This window comes from Pelobates fuscus, chromosome 13 (assembly GCF_036172605.1).
Source record: "Pelobates fuscus isolate aPelFus1 chromosome 13, aPelFus1.pri, whole genome shotgun sequence".
NCBI lineage: Eukaryota > Metazoa > Chordata > Amphibia > Anura > Pelobatidae > Pelobates > Pelobates fuscus.
In genome coordinates, this window is record NC_086329.1 from 44,296,296 (window position 1) to 44,319,500 (window position 23,205).

Sequence of the window (23,205 nt, forward strand, 5' to 3'; positions counted from 1 at the left end):
CATTTTCAGAAAAATTCAGTTGGAAAAAAAAATGTCTGCTCATTGAGTAAGCACAAATACAAAAGTAAATGAGACCTTCCATGTTGGGTTTTAGTTGTTGGCAATGGAACAAATGATGTAAATTGTAAATAACTGATGATTATAGCTAAACTAATTAAGTGTAAAATATATCAGGTGAAAAAACTGCTCCATACAGGATGTTTTTAAACTGCAATTCTTTTAATCTCCTGCAATGATTCTTTTTTCCACTGTCCGTAAAAATAACGATACACAGATCTAATGAGATTATAATGTTTATTAGTAGGTCAAAGTGATGCATGTTCGTACCACATTTACTTGTTGGGTAATTTTTACATTTCATTGAGCATCTGACCGAAGACATCAGGTAAACAGGTTTATATTTTTGCATCAAGATTTTAGACTTCCAGGGTTGCAAGTTAATGCTACCAAAACTACTTTTCTGGTGTGACTTTATCTTACTGTGACTGGACAGACAGTCATGCCTGTAATGTAGTGGATTCAAAATGTCACAAATTTACACAACTTCATAAAATATGGAATTTAGCTTCTAGGTTGTTTTATAATACTGTGTGTACATTCTAAGATTGTGTTTGTAGTCTGACACTGTGTACATTCTAAGCTAGTGTTTGTATTCTGACACTGTGTGCATTCTAAGATTGTGTGTGTATACTGACACTGTGTGCATTCTAAGATTGTGTGTGTATACTGACACTGTGTGCATTCTAAGATTGTGTGTGTATGCTGACATTGTGTGCATTCTAAGATTGTGTGTGTATGCTGACACTGTGCATTCTAAGATTGTGTGTGTATACTGACACTGTGTGCATTCTAAGATTGTGTTTGTATACTGACACGGTGTGCATTCTAAGATTGTGTGTGTATTCTGACACTGTGTGCATTCTAAGATAGTGTTTGTATTCTGACACTTTGTGCATTCTAATATTGTGTTTGTATCCTGACACTGTGTGCATTCTATGATTGTGTGTATGCTGACATTGTGTGCATTCTAAGATTGTGTGTGTATGCTGACATTGTGTGCATTCTAAGATTGTGTGTGTATGCTGACATTGTGTGTATACTGACACTGTCTGCATTCTAAGATTGTGTGTGTATACTGACACTGTGTGCCTTCTTAGATTGTGTGTGTATTCTGACACTGTGTGCCTTCTAAGATTGTGTGTGTATTCTGACACTGTGTGCCTTCTAAGATTGTGTTTGTATTCTGACACTTTGTGCATTCTAAGATTGTGTTTGTATTCCGACACTGTGTGCCTTCTAAGATTGTGTGTGTATACTGACACTGTGTGCCTTCTAAGATTGTGTGTATTCTGACACTGTGTGCCTTCTAAGATTGGGTGTGTATTCTGACACTGTGTGCCTTCTAAGATTGTGTGTGTATTCTGACACTGTGTGCATTCTAAGATTGTGTGTGTATGCTGACATTGTGTGCATTCTAAGATTGTGTGTGTATGCTGACACTGTGCCTTCTAAGATTGTGTGTGTATACTGACACTGTGTGCATTCTAAGATTGTGTTTGTATACTGACATGGTGTGCATTCTAAGATTGTGTTTGTATTCTGACACTGTGTGCATTCTAAGATAGTGTTTGTATTCTGACACTTTGTGCATTCTAATATTGTGTTTGTATCCTGACACTGTGTGCATTCTACGATTGTGTGTATGCTGACATTGTGTGCATTCTAAGATTGTGTGTGTATGCTGACATTGTGTGTATACTGACACTGTCTGCATTCTAAGATAGTGTTTGTATTCTGACACTGTCTGCATTCTTAGATTGTGTGTGTATTCTGACACTGTGCATTCTAAGATTGTGTGTGTATACTGACACTGTGTGCCTTCTAAGATTGTGTGTGTATTCTGACACTGTCTGCATTCTTAGATTGTGTGTGTATTCTGACACTGTGTGCCTTCTTAGATTGTGTGTGTATTCTGACACTGTGTGCCTTCTAAGATTGTGTTTGTATTCTGACACTTTGTGCATTCTAAGATTGTGTTTGTATTCCGACACTGTGTGCCTTCTAAGATTGTGTGTGTATACTGACACTGTGTGCCTTCTAAGATTGTGTGTGTATTCTGACACTGTCTGCATTCTTAGATTGTGTGTGTATTCTGACACTGTGTGCCTTCTTAGATTGTGTGTGTATTCTGACACTGTGTGCCTTCTAAGATTGTGTTTGTATTCTGACACTTTGTGCATTCTAAGATTGTGTTTGTATTCCGACACTGTGTGCCTTCTAAGATTGTGTGTGTATACTGACACTGTGTGCCTTCTAAGATTGTGTGTGTATTCTGACACTGTCTGCATTCTTAGATTGTGTGTGTATTCTGACACTGTGTGCCTTCTTAGATTGTGTGTGTATTCTGACACTGTGTGCCTTCTAAGATTGTGTTTGTATTCTGACACTTTGTGCATTCTAAGATTGTGTTTGTATTCCGACACTGTGTGCATTCTAAGATTGTGTGTGTATACTGACACTGTGTGCATTCTAAGATTGTGTGTGTATACTGACACTGTGTGCCTTCTAAGATTGTGTGTGTATACTGACACTGTGTGCCTTCTAAGATTGTGTGTGTATACTGACACTGTGTGCCTTCTAAGATTGTGTGTGTATTCTGACATTGTGTGCATTCTAAGATTGTGTTTGTATTCTGACACTGTGTGCCTTCTAAGATTGTGTTTGTATTCTGACACTGTGTGCCTCCTAAGATTGTGTGTGTATTCTGACACTGTGTGCCTTCTAAGATTGTGTGTGTATTCTGACACTGTGTGCCTTCTAAGATTGTGTGTGTATTCTGACATTGTGTGCATTCTAAGATTGTGTTTGTATTCTGACACTGTGTGCCTTCTAAGATTGTGTTTGTATTCTGACACTGTGTGCCTCCTAAGATTGTGTGTGTTTACTGACACTGTGTGCCTCCTAAGATTGTGTGTGTTTACTGACACTGTGTGCCTTCTAAGATTGTGTGTATTCTGACACTGTGTGCATTCTAAGATTGTGTTTGTATTCTGACACTGTGTGCCTTCTAAGATTGTGTGTGTATACTGACACTGTGTGCCTTCTAAGATTGTGTGTGTATTCTGACACTGTGTGCCTTCTAAGATTGTGTTTGTATTCTGACACTGTGTGCCTTCTAAGATTGTGTTTGTATTCTGACACGGTGTGCATTCTAAGATAGTGTTTGTATTCTGACACTGTGTGCCTTCTAAGATTGTGTTTGTATTCTGACACGGTGTGCATTCTAAGATAGTGTTTGTATTCTGACACGGTGTGCATTCTAAAATTGTGTTTGTATACTGACACTGTGTGCCTTCTAAGATTGTGTGTGTATACTGACACTGTGTGCCTTCTAAGATTGTGTGTGTATTCTGACACTGTGTGCCTTCTAAGATTGTGTGTGTATTCTGACATTGTGTGCATTCTAAGATTGTGTTTGTATTCTGACACTGTGCATTCTAAGATTGTGTGTGTATTCTGACACTGTGTGCCTTCTAAGATTGTGTTTGTATTCTGACACGGTGTGCATTCTAAGATAGTGTTTGTATTCTGACACTGTGCATTCTAAGATTGTGTTTGTATTCTGACACTGTGTGCATTCTAAGATTGTGTTTTTATTCTGATATGTACGCATTCAAAGATTGTGCGTGTTTTCTGCCTAATACTTAGCATGCATTATACATACATGCATTTTGATTGGATAGCTTAGTGTGTACAATCTAACAAACATACATTATGAACATGCATGTTTAGAATTGATGTGTTATTGTGCCTGCATTCTAACTACAACTCTGTGTGTATTGGAATCAGATTTAAATGCCTTATATACATCCTACCTAACATAATATGTGCATTATGTATATATTCTCTGTATGCTCTAATTAGTAAGGTGCCTGCATTCTAACCAACATGTGTGCAGCTAAACTAATGCCGTCAGAGTTATTCATGAAACTCTAAATGGTAGCTATTTAAATCCAAATTGCAACATTTAGGCTAAAAGAGCCAATATGTGACTACAGCTGGGTTGGAGAATTTCAAGAGCAGAGATTTAAGCCTAAATTTTGCAGTTTGGAATTAAAATGACACTTATGACCCGTAGAGCACTTTAGCTTTCTGAAATGCTCTGTGTGAAGATTGTGTCCTCCTTTTTTTCATTTTACAAAAAGTGCAGATTTCAATAAAAATTGGCACTTTTATAAATTTACCATGTTACACCCACTGGCTGTTAATCAGACAAGTCCTGTTACTTCCTGGTGACTAAACTCAAGAGGCATAAATGGCTCGAAACAACTGCCTTGCAAGGACTTCTTTCTCATTGAGCTGCATTGTGAAGTCTGTGATTGGACAGTCACAAAAAGTCTGGGCGGGTTTAGAAGGGGAGGGTTTGCAAGAGAACTGCAGCTTTTGGAAGCTGTTTTTAGATACACCTCCAATGGAAAAAATGCATAGTTAAACGCACGCAAGATTTCATTGGGAGTATATTTACTAAACAGTGATTTTATTTTATTTTTAATTTGGGGAACGGAGTGTCATTTTAATTTACTAATAATCTGAGTTTTGTGAATAACCCTACTTTTGTTTTCCAGTTGGCACTGTATATTTTGACCTTGCAGTTTGAAATGGTTATTCATCAAATTGTGAATTAATGGGAACTCAAAGTGAGATTCACATTTTACGCCAAAATAGCTAAACTGAAAACCTAGCTAGCTAGTATAATTTTTCCTGTTGTGTTAATTTCTATATTCACTTTGAATTCCCAACTACAGTGAAAACTCTGTTTATTCTAACTGTTAATTTACTAGTTCAGAGTTTGTATAAATGTACTGAGTGTATTCTGTCTAGAATAGTGTGCACATTAAAAAGGGAGCAGTTGTTAAAATGGTGTTTACTCATTCCATACATTTAACAAATGTGTTTTTGAATTCTGAAAAATAAAATAACCTAGCACCTTTGTATTTAGCCCTATCGTGAAACTGAGCGTCTCCAGCTTGCCTCCCTGTCTATCATTGCTAAAAGCTCCACCATTCTCTGTCTTTCAACATCGTTTTCCCCTGTCTGAACTGGATTTTGATGTCCGTTTCTAAATCTTTAATAAAAAAAAATTACAGAAAACACATGAAAAAACAGTTAACACAAGCTATAGGTGACTTTCAGTGTTTTATCTAATGATGTAATTTACAGACAAGTGATTGTTCCCCTTTTAACCTTCTAAAATTGTGATTTGGGGGGCGAGGGGCAATGTAAGAGACTTGATTAATGCAGTAAAGGTGCTTGTGTGGTTTTTAGATTGTGATTTATCAGACAAGTTACATATAGCCACTCAAAAATATTTATTTCGGGTACATTCAGCAGTGTATGGGATGGGTGCAATATTTAACTAAACATTACATGATAATATAGACAGAAAAAAGACCCAAGTTCGTAAAGTTTGGCCTTTCATAGATCCCTAAATCTGCTGCTGATGCAAAAAAAAGGTTAAAAGCAACAACTTTGCAGTGATTGTGCAACAAGGGAAAATCTTGACACCAAAGTGGTTATCAGTTTCCTCTTGGATCTACAAATTATTAACTACTAGAGCACTGAATATATTGTTGCAAAAACATATTCAGATCTCTTTAAAGACCTACTGTATTTAATAAATCAAACTTTCTAACCGTATATTCATTCCATATCTTCATCATTCTTACCGTAAAAAAATAATTTCCTCTACTGTATGTGAAATCTTTTTTCCAGAAGTATCAATGGATAAACTATTGCCTCTTGTACAGTCATGTTAATGAATAGGTCACCAGATAGGTAAAAGGAAAAATATCACTGCCATTTTGTGGCCAGAGGACAGTTACTAAACAGGTGGAGAAATGTAGTATTCCCCATATGAAATAATGTTTGTCCCTCTAATACACACTTCACTGTAATATATCTTTTATATTACATAATATTTTTAGATTAGATTAGTGCTAGGGTAAGGGGTAGACTAACTATTAGGGTGATGTAAAGATTAAGGGGATATATTAAATATTTTACATGTTGTGCTGGGGGTAAGTTGCACCTCCAGCAGACGTGATTCGGGCAGCACAAAATTGACCTAATGTCAATTCTGTGCAAAAATTATATCTGCCATCAGCACGCACTGCACTCTGGCAACAGAAAGTCTTCTCTCCAATCCTTCCTCCCAATCCCCTCTGTTTTTTTTTTTTTTTTTTAATTAGCTGCCCTCCTTTCTCTTCCTTTTTTTTCTCCCCTCCGTCTAAGTCCCCCTCTCCTTGCTGGCTCAGACCACGTGTATGCGCACTGAGCCGGTAAAATGGTCCATTCATTTGATTGGACCTTGGAGCAGCTCCCATGACTTCAGACAGGGGAGCGCCGAGCAGCGCCAGGAGCTGGAATTAAGGAAAGTAAAACTTTAGTTTAAAATGCTCTTTGAGCGTTTTTTTAGTGGGGGAGCGGGTCAATAGGGCAATATTGTATTAACTATGAAAAAGGGTTGGAGAAACCCTTTAATCCTAAAATAGTGGTGGATCTTGTATACAGGGAACGGACTGTGCTCTGAATCTATGCAGATGCTCTTTCTGTCTTCAACAACAACAAAAAAGACCTTTTGGCTTTCTCCTTCAGCAGTGCAGGGGTTAACAAGCTAGCGAGCTGTAAGGTTTTCAAATTCCTGGTTATAATGACGTCCCATTTCGTTTGTTTCAGGTGATGCAGCGGATATGTCTGGTGAGTGAGGGAATGAATAATAAACTATTTTATCTGTGCCGAGAGTACCAGAGTAATAGAACAGTGTTAGTCAATATTTATAATGTTTTCCTAGTATTTACTGCTAAGGTTCTGAAGGTCCATACTATGTTACCAACTGCCCAAATGGATGGGGGAGGTCTATTTGCCAAGTAAAAACGTAGGGAGAGGGGTGTATTGCAATGCAAGGCTTAATAGATATATATTTAACCCCTTTGCTGCTGATGGCATATAGAGCAGCTTGTGACAGACTCATTCACTTGTTTTCTCTTACGTTTACCATTGCAGCCACGGCTCCTTCAATCCACATATGGGATGCGATGAACAAGCAGACCCTATCTATCCTACGTTGCTACCACTCCAAAGGAGTCTGTTCTGTGAGTTTCAGCGCCACGGGCAAACTCCTGCTATCAGTGGGGCTGGACCCAGAACACACCATTACCATATGGAAATGGCAGGAAGGTATGCCGGCCGCCATGTTTTATTATCGCCCCAGTAACAAAGAAGGAGACTTGACTTAAACCATCACCATGGAAATAGTACAATGATCTTCCTTGTTGCTTCCTTTGGTTTTGAAAGTTTGTCTTAGGAGTACTGCTATAACCCCTCCCCCCTCCCAAAATGTCAGCTGCTTGAGAATGTTCTTTTAATTCAGCACATGGAATTAGTTCTTTATAGTGTTACTATTTTATATGGCTTCATTCTTAAGTATATTTTATCTGACATCATATTACACTTTTTGAGTAGTCTGTTTGTGTACATATAGATATATAAAGCATGCGTGGGATAGGCATAAGGCCATCCTAACTATAAGATAAGGCCCGGGACTAATAAAGGTATTTAGAAAACTGGGCAGACTAGATAAGCCAAATGGTTCTTATCTGCCGTCACATTCTATGTTTCTATTTTTTAATACTATAGCCACATGGGTCACTCTTTGCTATAAGGGACAATATGGATAAGAGTGCCTGCACTGTGTAAAGTTCTGGAGTTTCCTGTCCAAGGTTACCCTCTCAGTAAAAGTAACCATATAACTTAATAAGATCATAGGATAGGCCCAGATTGCCATAAGCCATTTTGTTATCATAGTTTATTAAGTTCAGCTTGTAATAGTAAATGCAATCTAAATCTTACAAAGCCCAATTGTAAGTAAAATTAAAACTGGGGGGGGGGGGGGGGGGGGGGGAGGAGAAATCAAGTTACTGATTTCTTTGTAGATTTACATGGATGTACCATAGATTCCTGTTTCCAGATTTCTCTAATAACTTGTTGCAGAGAAAGAACAGTACAGTAAAGTGGTCCGGCATATAACCATTTCATCTCTCTCTTTCATATCAGGTGCTAAAATTGCCAGCAAATCAGGCCACAACCAGCGCATCTTTGTGGCCGAGTTCCGTCCAGATTCGGATACCCAGTTTGTGTCTGTGGGAGTAAAGCACGTTCGGTTCTGGACTCTTGCTGGGAGAGCGTTATTGAGCAAGAAGGGTATGCTAAGCTCCATTGAGGATGCTCGAATGCAGACGATGCTGGCAGTAGCATTTGGAGCAGTAAGTTGATAGAATTGATAGAGTCATGGAAAGATTAAAATTTTTATTGAAAGATGGTTGGAAATAAAATATAGGTATAGGTAAAATAAGGTGCCTTGCTGCAATATTAAGGCCACTCTTTCTATCTTGATCTTCGCAGGGCAATCTGACCTTCACTGGGACTATCAGTGGAGATGTGTGTGTTTGGAAAGACCACATTCTGTCCCGAATTGTGGCCAAAGCTCACAACGGCCCCGTGTTTACAATGTACACTACGCTGAAGGATGGGCTGATCGTAACAGGAGGGAAAGAAAGGCCGTACGTACTGTGTTTTGTGGGGATATTTATGGGGTGAAAAATATTAAAAAATATATTTTTATAAAAATGATCAAAAAATGATTTTTATTATATCAAAATTGATATCTGGGCGCGGTTCCCCGAAATTAATAATATAAGCTGAGAATTACCCACTATTTAATTCTCTTAGATCCTAGAGGACGTTCATCATGAGGATTTTTACTTCACACAGTAATCACAATTTCATTATAAAAATGTAATTTATTGTGACAATAATAATAAAAAATAATAATATGTAACATGCGTGATAATAATCAGTGAATATTTAGTATAACATAGGTATAGAAAATGGCAATGGTTTAAACACAATATAGCGGCTACAGCAACCAACTGTCAAGACTTAACACAAATTTATGATAGTTTAACATTCTTTCAGAAAGCAGAACTTCACTTAGAAACTAACTTCACACAGAACACAGAGCTCACAGCGCAATAAACACAATAAACCTTGGCTAAAAGTTAGATCAACTGATTAACTCTTTTACTGCTGGCTACAATCCTCCTAGGCTTATAATATCCTATTCTGTTGCAATTTTTTTTTTAAGTAAAGCAATGTTCATACCAGATCATAAACCATTCCTGGAACCATCCAATAAGAATAATGTACCAGATTTTACTTTAGCTGAATTTTAACTTCCCCAAGTAAGAGTCTCTATCTTATTTCAGAGCAATTCAATACATCTGGATAAATGTGGCATACTAACATCTGTTGTTAAATATTACCGTTAATATATTGTTAATTTTATTCCACCTGCAGGAATGGAATTTTTATAACCATATATTCTTTAGTTAATTAAGATTTATAATTATTGAAATCTGACCAGATTTATCCAGATATATTCCTGATATGTAAAATTTTAATTAATTTAAATTAATTGAATAAAACCAGCAGAATTACCAGTTATGTTGTAGATGTTCTTATCAGATGAGTAGATAGTCCCAGGAATTGAATGCAAGTATGATTGATGTATAGAGGTGTGCATGTAATAGAGAAGTGGTGTTGGATTGGAAAGATTGGGTGTCCAGGAAATTGTTTCTTAAGTTGTTTCAAGAGAGTTTGAATGTGTGAATGTTTGAATGTCCCTCTCTTCCCTTGTCCTTACTTTTTAAAGGACCAGACTCTCTGCACGTCACTACCTGATAAGGCCAATAGGGAACTGTAGGTGTGTCTAGTTTACAGACTATCATCTAGTTTATGGTCAGTAGATGGCGCAATTACATCACCAAAATTTCTTGTCATGGGGTCCATTTGCCATTATGCAGAATGGGTTAACTTAATTTGATGATGATTTCGACGTCATCTCCAGCTATCTTTATGTCTGCATTTTCTTTGTTTTTTCCAGTCTTATCCCAGACTTTGTGTCTATAATTTGACTCGTAATTCTAGAATTGACACCTCCTAACCTTAATTATATGTGTTTAATATAAAATAGTAAGTTATAAGTGGATAGAATATATATTGTTTAAATTTGTCTATCAGGGTTAGTAGTCCATCCCCCATCTTTGTGAGACACGATGCCTTATCTTGTTTACATAACGCATTCTTTAGCTCAGACTCGAATGAATAGTTACAGAAAGAAATCCTGTGTCTGTCTTGCCTGAATATTCCAATATGGAGTCACCTACGTTCTGAGTGTGACTGGCAATATACACTTTTAATTTCTATCTTAGCACAAAATGTCTGCCGATATAAACATAATGACAGTTTACTTTGTGAGCCATTGCTAGAAGTTGGGAGCAGTATGTGAGCTGCATAGGAAGTGCCTACCAGCCATATTGAATTGTGCACAGCATCGCTGAACATTACAGTTTAATTTTATTTTTAGATAAATTAGTTAATTCACATTTGTAATGTTTTTTTTTTTATTTAACAAAACAGCATATCTTGCACTGTTGTACAGTGGATAGAAGAAACATACAGGTAGAAAATTAGTGCTACAAAAACATGTGATATGGTCTATGCTCAAAGATCGTACAGTCTAAAGGAGTTTGTAAAGTTAAAGGGACACTCCAGGCACCCAGACCACTTCTGCCCATTGGAGTGGTCTGAGTGCCAACTCCCATTACTCTTAACCCTGCAAGTGTAATTATTGCAGTTTTTTTTATAAACTGCAATAATTACCTTGCAGGGTTAACTACACCTCTAGTGGCTGTCTACTAGACAGCCACTAGAGGGCACTTCCTGGATTATAGCACAGAAATCCTGTGCTAGAGCGTCACTGGACGTCCTCACGCTGTATGAGGACCTCCAGCGTTGCTCATTTCCCCATAGAAAAGCATTGAAAAGCATTTTCAATGCTTGTCTATGGGGACTGCTAATGCACATGCGCATGAGGTCTCCCTGGCCCATGGGCGGGATCAGTCTCACCCACCGGCCGACTCAATCACAGGGAGGAGCGGCGCGGAGGAAGAAGCAGTTTTCACCCCTTCCGCAACCTGGGATTGGGGGGTGGGAGGGAGAGGGGACCTGCAGTGCCAGGAAAACTGATTGTTTTCCTGGCACTGGAATTTCCCTTTAACTGGAAGCCAATAGAATTAGCAAAAAGTAGCACATTCCAGAATACTTGGGTGTACAAAACAAATCTTGTGATTATTGGAGGTGAGGCTGCAGAGGAGGTGCAGGAGGTGTTCGATAACAGAATGGTTAATAGAGGTAGAAGTATTTATTACAAAGTGTAAGTGGCTAATGTGGGCATATATGGGATCAAGTTACAAAAGTCAGGAAGGGAAACAATGTGTTTGTAAAGAAGAGCTTTGGTTCCATCTTTACACTCTCCTTGTAGAAAGTGGCACATGTATGATTTGGAGATTGACTGTGTACGATGAGTAAAAGCATCTAGTGGCCTTATTTTAGGTATTTTTCCTAATGACTTTAGACACTCTCCTTGTAGAAAGTGGCACATGTATGATTTGGAGATTGACTGTGTACGATGAGTAAAAGCATCTAGTGGCCTTATTTTAGGTATTTTTCCTAATGACTTTAGAATAGAATGTCTGAAGCAATAAAGGGTGCAGTTGGATTTACATTTGATCATTCTAGTGGTTTTAAAAGGCTGATGCTGCACAATAAACATTTGAAAAATAAATAAAAAGACAGAAGAGGACTGAGAACTGAGAACTCACTCTTCTGGGGAGTGAGAAGAGGTTCGAGAAAAAGATGACTAAACCATGTATATGATGTGGGTGGTCCAGAGTGTTAAAAGCTATTTAAAAACTGTGTACGATTGACTGTGTACGATGAGTAAAAGCATCTAGTGGCCTTATTTTAGGTATTTTTCCTAATGACTTTAGACACTCTCCTTGTAGAAAGTGGCACATGTATGATTTGGAGATTGACTGTGTACGATGAGTAAAAGCATCTAGTGGCCTTATTTTAGGTATTTTTCCTAATGACTTTAGAATAGAATGTCTGAAGCAATAAAGGGTGCAGTTGGATTTACATTTGATCATTCTAGTGGTTTTAAAAGGCTGATGCTGCACAATAAACATTTGAAAAATAAATAAAAAGACAGAAGAGGACTGAGAACTGAGAACTCACTCTTCTGGGGAGTGAGAAGAGGTTCGAGAAAAAGATGACTAAACCATGTATATGATGTGGGTGGTCCAGAGTGTTAAAAGCTATTTAAAAACCATTCAAGAAGCTCTGAAGCAACAAAAAGTGAGGAGACAGACGGAGTATTTAGATGTAGGATCAATAGTGCATTTTATGGCCAATCGCATATTTAATGGAAGTTAAGCAGGTGATAGAGTGAGGATGATGATGTAAGATAAATAATCCTGTTCTTTGACACACAGACACAAGTTAGTATTTTTCTGCTGCAATTCAATGTCCCGTCTTGTCATTAGATCCAAGGAAGGTGGAGCGGTGAAATTGTGGGATCAGGAACTGAAACGATGTCGTGCCTTCAGATTAGAGACTGGTCAGACAACGGACTGTGTGAGATCAGTGTGCAGAGGGAAGGTAACCACTTTAAAGCTCAAATCAGTGATGGGCAACAGTAGAAGTACAGTATACACCAGCCCCACCATCCCATGTTGCCGTCCTTTAACATTTGGAAGAAATATTTCCAAGTCATTGATATGTCATTATTTTTAATGTGTTACTATAACTTGTTCTCTCTAGGGTAAAATTTTGGTTGGGACACGCAACTCGGAAATTATTGAGGTGGGTGAAAAAAATGCAGCATGTAACATTCTGATCAACGGTCACATGGATGGACCTATCTGGGGGCTAGCAACTCACCCATCCAGAGATTTTTTTCTGTCTGCAGCAGAAGATGGGACGGTCAGGCTGTGGGACATTGTGGACAAGGTACTGGAGAATGTTCTCAATTTTCCTTGGATGGCATTATATGATTGCATATACTTTTGTCTGGTGAAGAATCGAACTTGAGGTTTGTTTTTTCATCCCTTTTATTTTTTTTTAAACAGAAGATGCTAAACAAGGTAAATTTAGGCCATGCAGCCCGTGCTGTGTGTTATAGCCCCGAGGGAGACATGGTGGCTATTGGCATGAAGAATGGAGAATTCATTATCCTTTTAGTAGCCTCCCTTAAGATCTGGGGCAAAAAGCGAGATAGACGCTCAGCAATTCAAGATATCAGGTGAGAAAATCAAGCCTTATAAAAGCTGTTTACAGTAGATACGTGCATTAATTTCAGACCATTAGAATTTTGAATTTGGCACGATTAGAAATTATCAAACACTGAATTTTTGGAACAATTATTTCAGAAAACTTAGATACATTATTTTCAGAAGAATAGCAAATTAGGGACTTAAATATTAACAAACATTTAGCAAATCAATGTGCAGGGTATGAAAAGGGCCAATGCAGTGGTTTTCAAACTCACAGAGGGCAGCATTTTTCATGTCCTGCACAACAGCATTAAAACTTTTTATCCCAACAAATCTACTAAACAACACCTTAAATTGGTATCCTTAAACACTTCAGGGTACCAAATTAAGGGAGCCATCTACTAACCAGCATCCTAACTTGGTATGGCAAGCAGGGGAATCACATTAGGGTACCAAATTAAGGGAGCTTTCTCTGATTGGCTGCAGATTGCAAAGACATCCCCTGATGCCATCCTAGGTCTTGCCCTAGTCTGCAACTCTCTTAGAGCTCAATCAGGAGGAGCCAGCTGCAGGACTGATATGTCAGCCAGTAGTATGGTCCCTGTAGCTCCACTCACCCCTATGTTAATCCAGCACCAACTGCAACCATGTGATTGAGTCAACATTATTAAAGGAACACTGTAGTGCCAGGAAAACAAAGTTGTGGAGAAGGGGTCCCTTACCTGAGTTCAGCGCCGATGTTCATCAGAGCTGGTTCGGGCTCTGTCTTCGCTCCTCCCCAGCTGACATCTGCCAAAGTCTTTGGCAGCTATTAATGTGTTGATAATTATCTAACAATTGATTGTAATCAACCCCTTTGTGTCTTTTACACTAGCTTTGACTGGATATAACCGGCCACTCTGCCATTTATTCTATTTTTGCGACACAGTCTCAATAAACCTGCCGATGTGAACTGACCCCGTGTGTTATTTGCTGATTTGAAATGGTTACTCTTGAACACCGTAAATGCTTTATCTGTTTTTGTGACCCATACACTGGCAGTATTAACTTGACTAATTCCAAAGAGTCCACTAGTCAAGTTTTTGGCTAAAGTGAATTCCACAAATTGTTGCCCAATATAGCTTAACTAAAAACCTAGCTGACCGGGAGAATGTGTCCATTCTGGCGTTTTCGGAGTAAAGGTGACACAAACAATTCCCACTTGTGTTTTAACCTGGGTTAGTTCCCTTCTGATACTTTGTAAGCTCCCATATCAAACTGCTAATTTGCATTTAGCTATTTATACACTGCTAACAATCAACATAAAGGCTAACCTTTCCTAAATATGTATTCTTATTTAAGGGAACACTAAAGGCAACAGTCACTTGAATGGATTGAAGTAGTGATGGTGCATGGAGTCTGCAGGTCTTGCGCCCAACATCACTATTATTCTGTTTATTCACTGTTTAATAGAGATTTTTGGTCCCCAGCAGACTGAAGCTTGTCCTCCAAAGCTGATATTATGGAGGCAAATCAAGTCTGCTTTCAACCATTCCAGGGACAGTGGTCAGTGATTGGCTGTGAACGTCATCTAAGCGCTCTGACAAAAAAAAAAACCTGTTTATTCATCGTTTAGTAGAGGTAGTAGTTAAATAGTGAGTCTGGACCTGGCACGTCATAACCAGGAACAATAACCACAACCACTTCAATCAATTGAAGTGATTATGATGTATAGTGTCCCTTTAATTACTTCAAAGTGAAATGCCTTGCTCTATGATGTTGTTTTGTCATTGCTGTTAATTGTTATTAAACCAGATTCAGCCCAGACTCTCATTACTTGGCCGTGGGATCCAGCGAGAATGCCGTTGATTTCTATGATTTAACAATTGGCCCATCTTTGAACCGGATTAGTTATTGCAAAGACATCCCGAGCTTTGTGCTGCAAATAGACTTCTCTGCTGACAGTCGCTATGTCCAGGTACAAGCAAGTTCTTGTTGTGCATTGTATTATATTTAGAAAATGAAAATACTCAGGGACTGTTTTTTTTAAATTTCAGAGACATTACCAATCGTGTAGATCAGTGGTTTCCAACCCAATCCTTAGTCCGTTTTTTTAAATGAATTTTCCAGTTCAGTTCTAGAGAAGATGCTCACATATTCTGACCTATTAGTAAGTCTTGAAGACTGGGTTGGAAACCACAGCTTTAGATCAACCAATAATCGATTACTTACCAAAGCTCAGGATTTGTAATTTTCAGCATAATTTATGAAATCTCTTGCTTTATTTGCACCCTTTCAGTAAATGCCACATTTTCAGCGATGCAGAAGATTCTGAATCTTTGTGCCACTCCAAATGTGACAGTCTTGTAAATGAAAATGTCTGCAAACATTGGTGGAATTTAGTACGCATAAAACCGCTAGTTTTTGATCACTTTAAGAAGTACGATCAAAATAACAATAAAATAGAATCTTTCAGAAGACTTTGTTCAATAAAAACTGGGGGAGATTTATCAATGTTATGGTTTTATGATTTGATTACTTAAATTATTAAGGCAACCATGTCAGTTTGATTTTATTATTTAGTGTTTATTATGCTGTTGTGGCAATGTTCGTGACATTGGTATGAACAAATTATAGTCGAATAATCAAACAACTTGAAGCCAGTTTTTAATAAAGAATTTTATTGTGTCAACGTAAGCACGAACAGCCAGTTCTGCACACAATATATGGACATATATATTAAAGTTCTCCATTGTTTATCTGTGACTTTTTTTTGATTGATTGCTAGGTTTCCACTGGATGTTACAAACGGCTGATCTATGAAGTGCCTTCTGGGAAACTGCTTACTGAGCAAACTGTGATTGACAGAATAACGTGGGCTTCTTGGACAAGGTGAACAAAAATGCTGATACAAGTTGTCTTTCAAATATTAGATCACTAAACCAATAATTAACAAAAATGGCCCTGGTTCATTCACACACTGATCATACCAGCTGGCAAAATGTATGATCACCCGAACTTGCTATGAGCCAGTTGAACTTTAAATTTTAGATTCGAAGCTTGTTAAAGAGATAATCCCACCAATCTCAAATGTAAAGTTCAACTGGCTCATAGCAAGTTCCGGTGATCATACATTTTGCCAACTGGTATGATCAGTGTGTGAATGTCTATTTTAGCAAATAACCACAGCACTAATAATGTTGGTGCCCATGAACTGGATAGGTTTATTTTAGGATCTTATCACTTAAAGTAGTGCCAAACAATTGCCTGAAAAGGGGCAACTAATGGTCCAAACCCAAAACAGTAAGTCTAAATATAGCCGAAAGGAGTAATCCCTGTACTAGAGAGATCACTTTAGAATAGATTATACAGTGACAATTACATGATGGTTTAATAGAGAGAATCTATTAGTTAATTAAGGATAGCTTCAAGATGCTAGAATATATACACACACACACACACACACACACACACGTGTTTTCACACTTTTTTTCACCTCTTGATTTAGAGTTCTGATTATGCAATGATTTAACAAAGTGATTTTAACTAATCGGTAATATGCGTTAATAGAGGAATTACTCCTTTTTGTCTATATTTAATCTTATATTTTTCCTTCTAAGTATTTAACCCTAATTTCAAAAAAATTTATAATTTTGCTAAAAAACACTGTCTGGTTGGAGAGTAAATGGACCCTGTGGTTGCCATAGGCCAGGGATAGGCAACCTTCAGCACTCCAGATGTTGTGGACTACATCCTCCATAATGCCATTACACCCATAATGCTGGCAAAGCATCATGGAAGGTGTAGTCCAAAACATCTGGACTGCCAATGCCCGCCATAGGCTAATCCTGTTCTCTGATCATCTTCTGTGCAGTGTCCTTGGAGATGAGGTAATCGGAGTGTGGTCCAGACACAACGAGAAGTCTGACGTCACCTGTGCTTGTGTCTCTCACTCAGGAATTAGTCTAGTTACAGGGGATGACTTTGGAATGGTCAAACTATTCGACTTCCCCTGTCCAGAAAAATTTGTAAGTGTTTTTAAATTGTTTCATTTCTTTTTTTTTTTTAGAGAGCTACATTAGATGCGTGCATGAAAATTCAGTATTGATAGATTTATATACAGAAAAAAAAAACTGCCAAAAGAAAACCCAGAATAAATATAGAAATACTTAACGTCCTATTTTTTGTAGTAGCTAATCCTTTAAGGCTTCTCCACTCAATTGATAGGTTTATGTAAAACATGGTAGCATAAAGTGATGATATTTTTGCTCTGTCATATATAGTTTGCTGGGTCCTCAGGAGACATTATAACACAGGTCCAGCAACATGCTATGGTGGATTAAAGGACATGTGGAAAGAAAAGGCTTGTTGGAATACAGTAATCGTTTAACTTTGGCAAGAACTATCGAGAGACATTTATAAATAGCAGTCCTGGTACAAGATTCTAAAAATAAAGCAATCACCATGTACACTCCTCCTGTGTAATTTAATAACCATTTTCAGATTTAAAACAAAATATTCTAGTTACCAGACTGGAGATGAACAGTGTTGTCTTGCCATAAACAAGATGTAGGATGAGATTTTTTCTTTGTTCCTCAATGTGTCACTTTTTCCAGGCTAAACACAAGCGCTTCTTGGGGCACTCGGCCCATCTGACCAATATTCGCTTTACCAGTGCAGATCGGTACGTGATCAGTGCTGGAGGAGATGACTGCAGGTAAGAATGAAGGTGCTTACATAATTAATGCTGGTTAGAGTGTATGGAGTGTTCCTTTCAATGAGCTTGTAAAAGGATGCTCAGAATTCGGAATCTGATTAATCTTTTTCCTGGCTTTATGCACTAAACACCAAAGTGTAGTGACTTGAAGCCAGATTGTAAAATGAATGTTAGAATACTAAGTGGAGTTAAAAAAAATAACTTTTAACCTTTATATCTCTAGATGGAAGGGGGGAACCTAACGGAAAAGATAGAGAGCTACAGTTTTCCTTTAATAACAGCTACTGGTTCTATTACACTTAAAACTAGTTTGTATAGGGACACTCAGGGCCCAACACTGTAACATGTGATATGGTAGCAGGCTGCTTTGCTTATTGCAGCTAAAGGAACACTCGGGTCACAGCTAATGTGGCTGAGACTCCAATTGATGTTCACAGCCTATCACAAGCTCCCCATTCAGAAAATGGATTCGAAAGATACTGAGAGCTTATCATTAGCTCTCTAATCAGTGGCACCTGGTCCTAGGTTTCCTGACTGCAGCCTCTGATTGCACAGGAAGCAGTGCAGAGCGATCAGACCTACCTGTGATAAACACGTTTATACAGCTCCTGTCTGCCATCTAAAAAAAAAAAAACCACAACTATTGCTGCACTCAAACTCCCACTACTCTTGGGCGGCAGCAACGACCAGAGTACACATCAGTCCCAATACATACAGTAAAAGCAAACAAAAAAGTTACCTGCACTCTTCCCAATTCCCTCTGTATATTTAAACAAATGGAGGTTATTTAGTTTCTCCAATGGCCATTAGAGAGAATGCCCGCCTGCCACGTCAAGGCAAACCTCCCTTGAGTCTCTGGCAAAGATATCTCCAATGAGACAGAGAGGGGAATTTTCTATATGTACTTATACTGGCACTGATTATATTACAGGCTGCTTAACATATTTAATACTAAAACGATGATATTGTCTCCTAACCACTATAGCTTGTTCGTATGGAAATGTGTGCACATGCCGCACTGACAAGATCCAATCTGCAAAGCATGACTCCGCCCATTAAACGGGGCAGGCGAGATTGGGGATTCTCTCTGAGTCTGCAAGGTAACACAGGTGATGCAGAGTCACGGAGAAGGTACAGTGCGGATCTACCAAGCCCTGAGCTTCTGTCAGCATAATTCAAGGGCCAGAGACAGGCATGCGCACAGCAAGGCAAGGCTTCAAGCAAGTTTATCTGGAGACCGCATTGGTTAAAGCCAGGGGCCCGTCTGTCTCTAAGTACTGATGAGTTTTAGAATCCAAAGCAGACTTTTTTCCAGCACAGTATTACAGATCGCTTGTCAGACTGGCTCGTCTGTCACTAGGCCAGTTGGAAATACCAAACAAGCAAGAAGTAAAAGGAGATGCGGAGGGGTCTTGGGTACATTCCTGTTACATAAACTGACCGTACTGAGCTATAGCAACTGCACCAGTGACATGCACCTCGAGTAGCTGTGCCAGACGGGATGTGGCTCACATTTTGCGAGTGCCTTCCCTACACTCCCAAAGTCTAACAACTCCTGTATTTGCCTTGTAAGTTGAACTGTTCGTTTAATGCTGAGGATGCCATATGTATGTATGTGTTGCTTGTTTCTTCTTTCTGAACTGTACGCCTGTATTATGAAGATGTTATCCTGTCTATTAAGTTGTGTATTTAACCCCTTCGATCCTGTAACTCATCGGGATGGTCACTGAAGGGGATTATGGGTGCATTTAGTCTTAAAATCAATATAAATATAATTTCTTACAAGCTCTTCCCATATCTATGAATATTTTTGAGTGTTGCTGCTGTGGTATCACCTAGAAAGCAAAGGTTATGGGGGGGGGATTTTAAAATTCTAGAATTACTAAAAAAGACTAATCTGACCAGGAATTGCATTTTAGTCCAAAATAACTGTTTTTATTCCCAAAGTTGCTGCACCCTTTTCAGTTTATGAGAATTTGTTTTATAAAAAAAAACATGCATTTTATACACCGTTTTTAGCACTTAAAGCGCTGGCTTTCAAACCAGTCATCAAGGCACACATACAAATCCAGGTTTTAGGGATTTCTTACTAAAAACACCTTTGACACAACAGGGTAACCCCTAAATCCTAGATCGGTAAGCGTGCCTTAAAGACTGGGACGAACATGGCACACTATGGTTGTTTGAAGAATCATTTAAAGGGGTGAGGGTGCCATTTAAGTGATATGATGCGCAACCCCAGCATCAAATACATTCGGCAAAAATGATATTGATGTTCACACTTACAAGAGCCTATCAGCCTACCAGTGTCATTTGGTTTTACTGCCCTGTAAACTGAGGGAAGCGAGTTACGGAGTCAGGTTTTCGATAAGCATTGTTTAAAGTCTTTTGCATTACCTTAAAACCCACTGGGATGTGCCAAAAACAGTATAGAGAAGTTAGAAAATGAATAGAGCAATTCATTCATAAATAAAGACAAAAACAAAAGAAGTATGCGTCTGTGTTTAAAAAATGTTTAGCAACCCTTCTACTCTTGTTAGAGAGAAATGTACGAGTTTACAATTAGAAATTCCCTTGTCAATTTCTACAAAACCCCAACCAATGACATACTGACACAGGGTTATTCACTAAGCTCAGTAATTAAATCCCAGCGCGAAACCTGATATGTAACTGGTAAAAAAAAAGAAAAAAAAAGAAATTGTTGTTTAGTGAATAACTCTGTATGTTTTTTTTTTTGTGGGACTCCATGGATTTCTGCTTTCTGTCAAGCAGGACTTGAACGTGCTGCCCAGTCATATATGATATTAATAAGCTCCTTATATAAAATCTACTGGAACAAAAAACAAACAAAAAAACCCACTTCCTGAGCATGACACTGGGAGCTCATGAATACCATATACTATGGTGCAGCCCTTCCAAGTAGAGCCACTGAAATAATTTTTTCCACCCTAGTCAAACAAAAATGTGCCACGCCCCCCTACGACGTGATATCACTATGCCCCACCGATATGATCTGCCGTATGAGCCAGTGCTGCACAGAGTGTCTTTTCTCTGAAAATGCAGTGTGTTTACATTAAAAAGCCTCAGGGCCAGGCTATAAACACCAGAACCACTACATTAAGCTGCAGTGGTTCTGGTGACTACAGTGTCCCTTTAATGTGAGGTACATAAGAGATTAGTGCCACTAATAATATACTGGATTGCCTACTTACCACCAGATGAGAACAAGAGGATGATGGGCTCAGGCTGCAGTCTGGCTCCACTGGTCTGGTGTTAAACAGGCTCTCTGAAGGCAGTGCTCACAAAAATAAACAAACCGGAAGCAGCTCAGTTTTTACTCCCCTTACACAGATCACAGTCTGGGCACCCAGGGCCTGACCATGAGTATGTCTACAAGGCCCGGCCATAAGCCTTATGCCTACAAGACCCACCCATGAGTTCGCTCAAAGGGAGTGGAGTGTATGTGTGTAGGGGATGTGTTATTGTAGAGGATGTAATGTGTGTGTGTGTGTGTGTTCAAATCTGGTGTATACCAGTTTGTGTGTGTATAATATATATATATATATATATATATATATATATATATATATATATATATATATATGATGCATTGTGAGGTGTGCATTGTATGTTTTGGTGCATGTGTGTAGGCATGCATTGTGTATGTGTGTAGTGTCTTAGTGTCGTCCCCTAGTGCTCTCCCCCTTGCCCCCCTCCCTTAGTGGTCTCTTCTGTCTCTTTGTGCCATCTCCCCTCCCTTCCCCGTTGTGCCTCCTACCTCAGTGTAGCGTGGCCAGATGGCGCGGACCGCGGAGCTAGTTTTTCCTGTAGCCAGACTGACAGGAAGTGCTCACTGAGAGAGCACTTCCTTGCAGTCCGTCCAGGTACAGGAAACAATCTCCTGTATCACGGTCTGCACCGCCAGGCCACGCTGGGTCACTCGGAACTTGCGCCCCCCAGCAACTGCCTAAGTCGCCTATAGGACGCGCCGGCCCTGCTTTCAAGCCTGATAGGGCAGAATGCAATTACATATAGGTCCAGTAAATGCATGCTTACTATTCATTTTAGAATATGAAAACTCATGTGCCATGTATTTATATGTACATCAGAGGTGCCAGTAAAACAAATAGGATTTTTGTTTTAAAGTGAGCAAATGTAACAGCCACATACCTCCCAGAACTTCAGATAGCCAAAGTATGGCATTAATACTTAACCCCTTAAGGACACATGACATGTGTGACACGTCATGATTCCCTTTTATTCCAGAAGTTTGGTCCTTAAGGGGTTAAAGACAAATGTCTACAGTCATAGTTTGGGTTAAGGGCATTACCTAGATTTTCTAAGCATCCCAATTATAGCTAGTGCTAGAACTGAATCATTGAATATCAATCAAGTATTTTATTTGCAGTTAAAAATAAAACACACTTTACTTGTAGTTTCATTCCTACGGAATATTTATATACACTAGACATTTGCAACTGCCACAGAATTATATAAAAAAATAAAATGCACGCTAGTGTAGGAAAGAGGAACATGTGCTGGATGTGCACTCATTCTTAATTTCCTGTAACCTGAGATGTGGCAATAATTCAATAAAGATCTAAAAGTGCAAATCTACAGCAAGGGGTGCACACTTTAAACATCTGCTCAAAAGGACAATTAAAGATGCTTGCTGTAATTAATCAAGTGAATATTAAGTGTCAGTTTTGCAGTGCTGATAATTTTACCTTCCAGTTGAACTAGTTAAATTGCCCAAGCATATAGAAATGTGTACATTGCTACCTCGTGTCAGCAATACACTGCTGGTTCTGAGCTGCTTACTTACTACCAGAGAAAAGGCGGTGTTTACATTGCCCCTAGGGAAACCTCCAAGTGGCCACTGGAGATGCTTCCTAGGGCAGTGCTGCACAGTAGGCAGCACTGCAGTTCAGCGTTTCCACGCTCTGCATGGGGACGCTGAATTTTCTTCATAGAAATGCATCTCTATGATGAAGTGCTGATTAGCCGATTTTAGCTAATCCACTGATTTCCCGGATTGGCTAAAAAATGGGGAATTCTGATGTCATCGAGAAGGTGGATCGGGGGAGGGGCCAGCACAACGCTGGAAATAAGGTGAGTGGGGCAAGCCACCTAAATGGTGGGTTTAACACTATAGGGTTTGTGTTCCTGACCCTAAAGGGTTCATTTAAGGATAAACATGTCTCTTTTCTCAGCATATCAGTCAGTTTGCCAGGTATATCAATCATGTAAGGTAAATAAAATATACCTTAAGAATTG

At 38.8% G+C, this 23,205-nt stretch overlaps 1 protein-coding gene across 1 annotated transcript in view; it reads left to right on the forward strand.

The window, feature by feature from the left end:
- Positions 1-20,754, forward strand: part of EML5 (EMAP like 5) — a 226,353-nt gene extending 205,599 nt beyond the window's left edge. The window contains exons 32-43 of the mRNA XM_063439772.1: positions 6,736-6,756; positions 7,063-7,236; positions 8,113-8,321; positions 8,461-8,618; positions 12,504-12,618; positions 12,781-12,969; positions 13,089-13,261; positions 15,027-15,189; positions 16,000-16,103; positions 17,086-17,239; positions 17,828-17,928; positions 18,914-20,754. Of these exons, the coding sequence (XP_063295842.1) occupies positions 6,736-6,756; positions 7,063-7,236; positions 8,113-8,321; positions 8,461-8,618; positions 12,504-12,618; positions 12,781-12,969; positions 13,089-13,261; positions 15,027-15,189; positions 16,000-16,103; positions 17,086-17,239; positions 17,828-17,928; positions 18,914-18,950 (1,598 nt within the window). The 3' untranslated portion in view covers positions 18,951-20,754. The remainder of the gene's footprint in view (positions 1-6,735; positions 6,757-7,062; positions 7,237-8,112; positions 8,322-8,460; positions 8,619-12,503; positions 12,619-12,780; positions 12,970-13,088; positions 13,262-15,026; positions 15,190-15,999; positions 16,104-17,085; positions 17,240-17,827; positions 17,929-18,913) is intronic.
- The last annotated feature ends 2,451 nt before the right edge of the window (positions 20,755-23,205 follow it).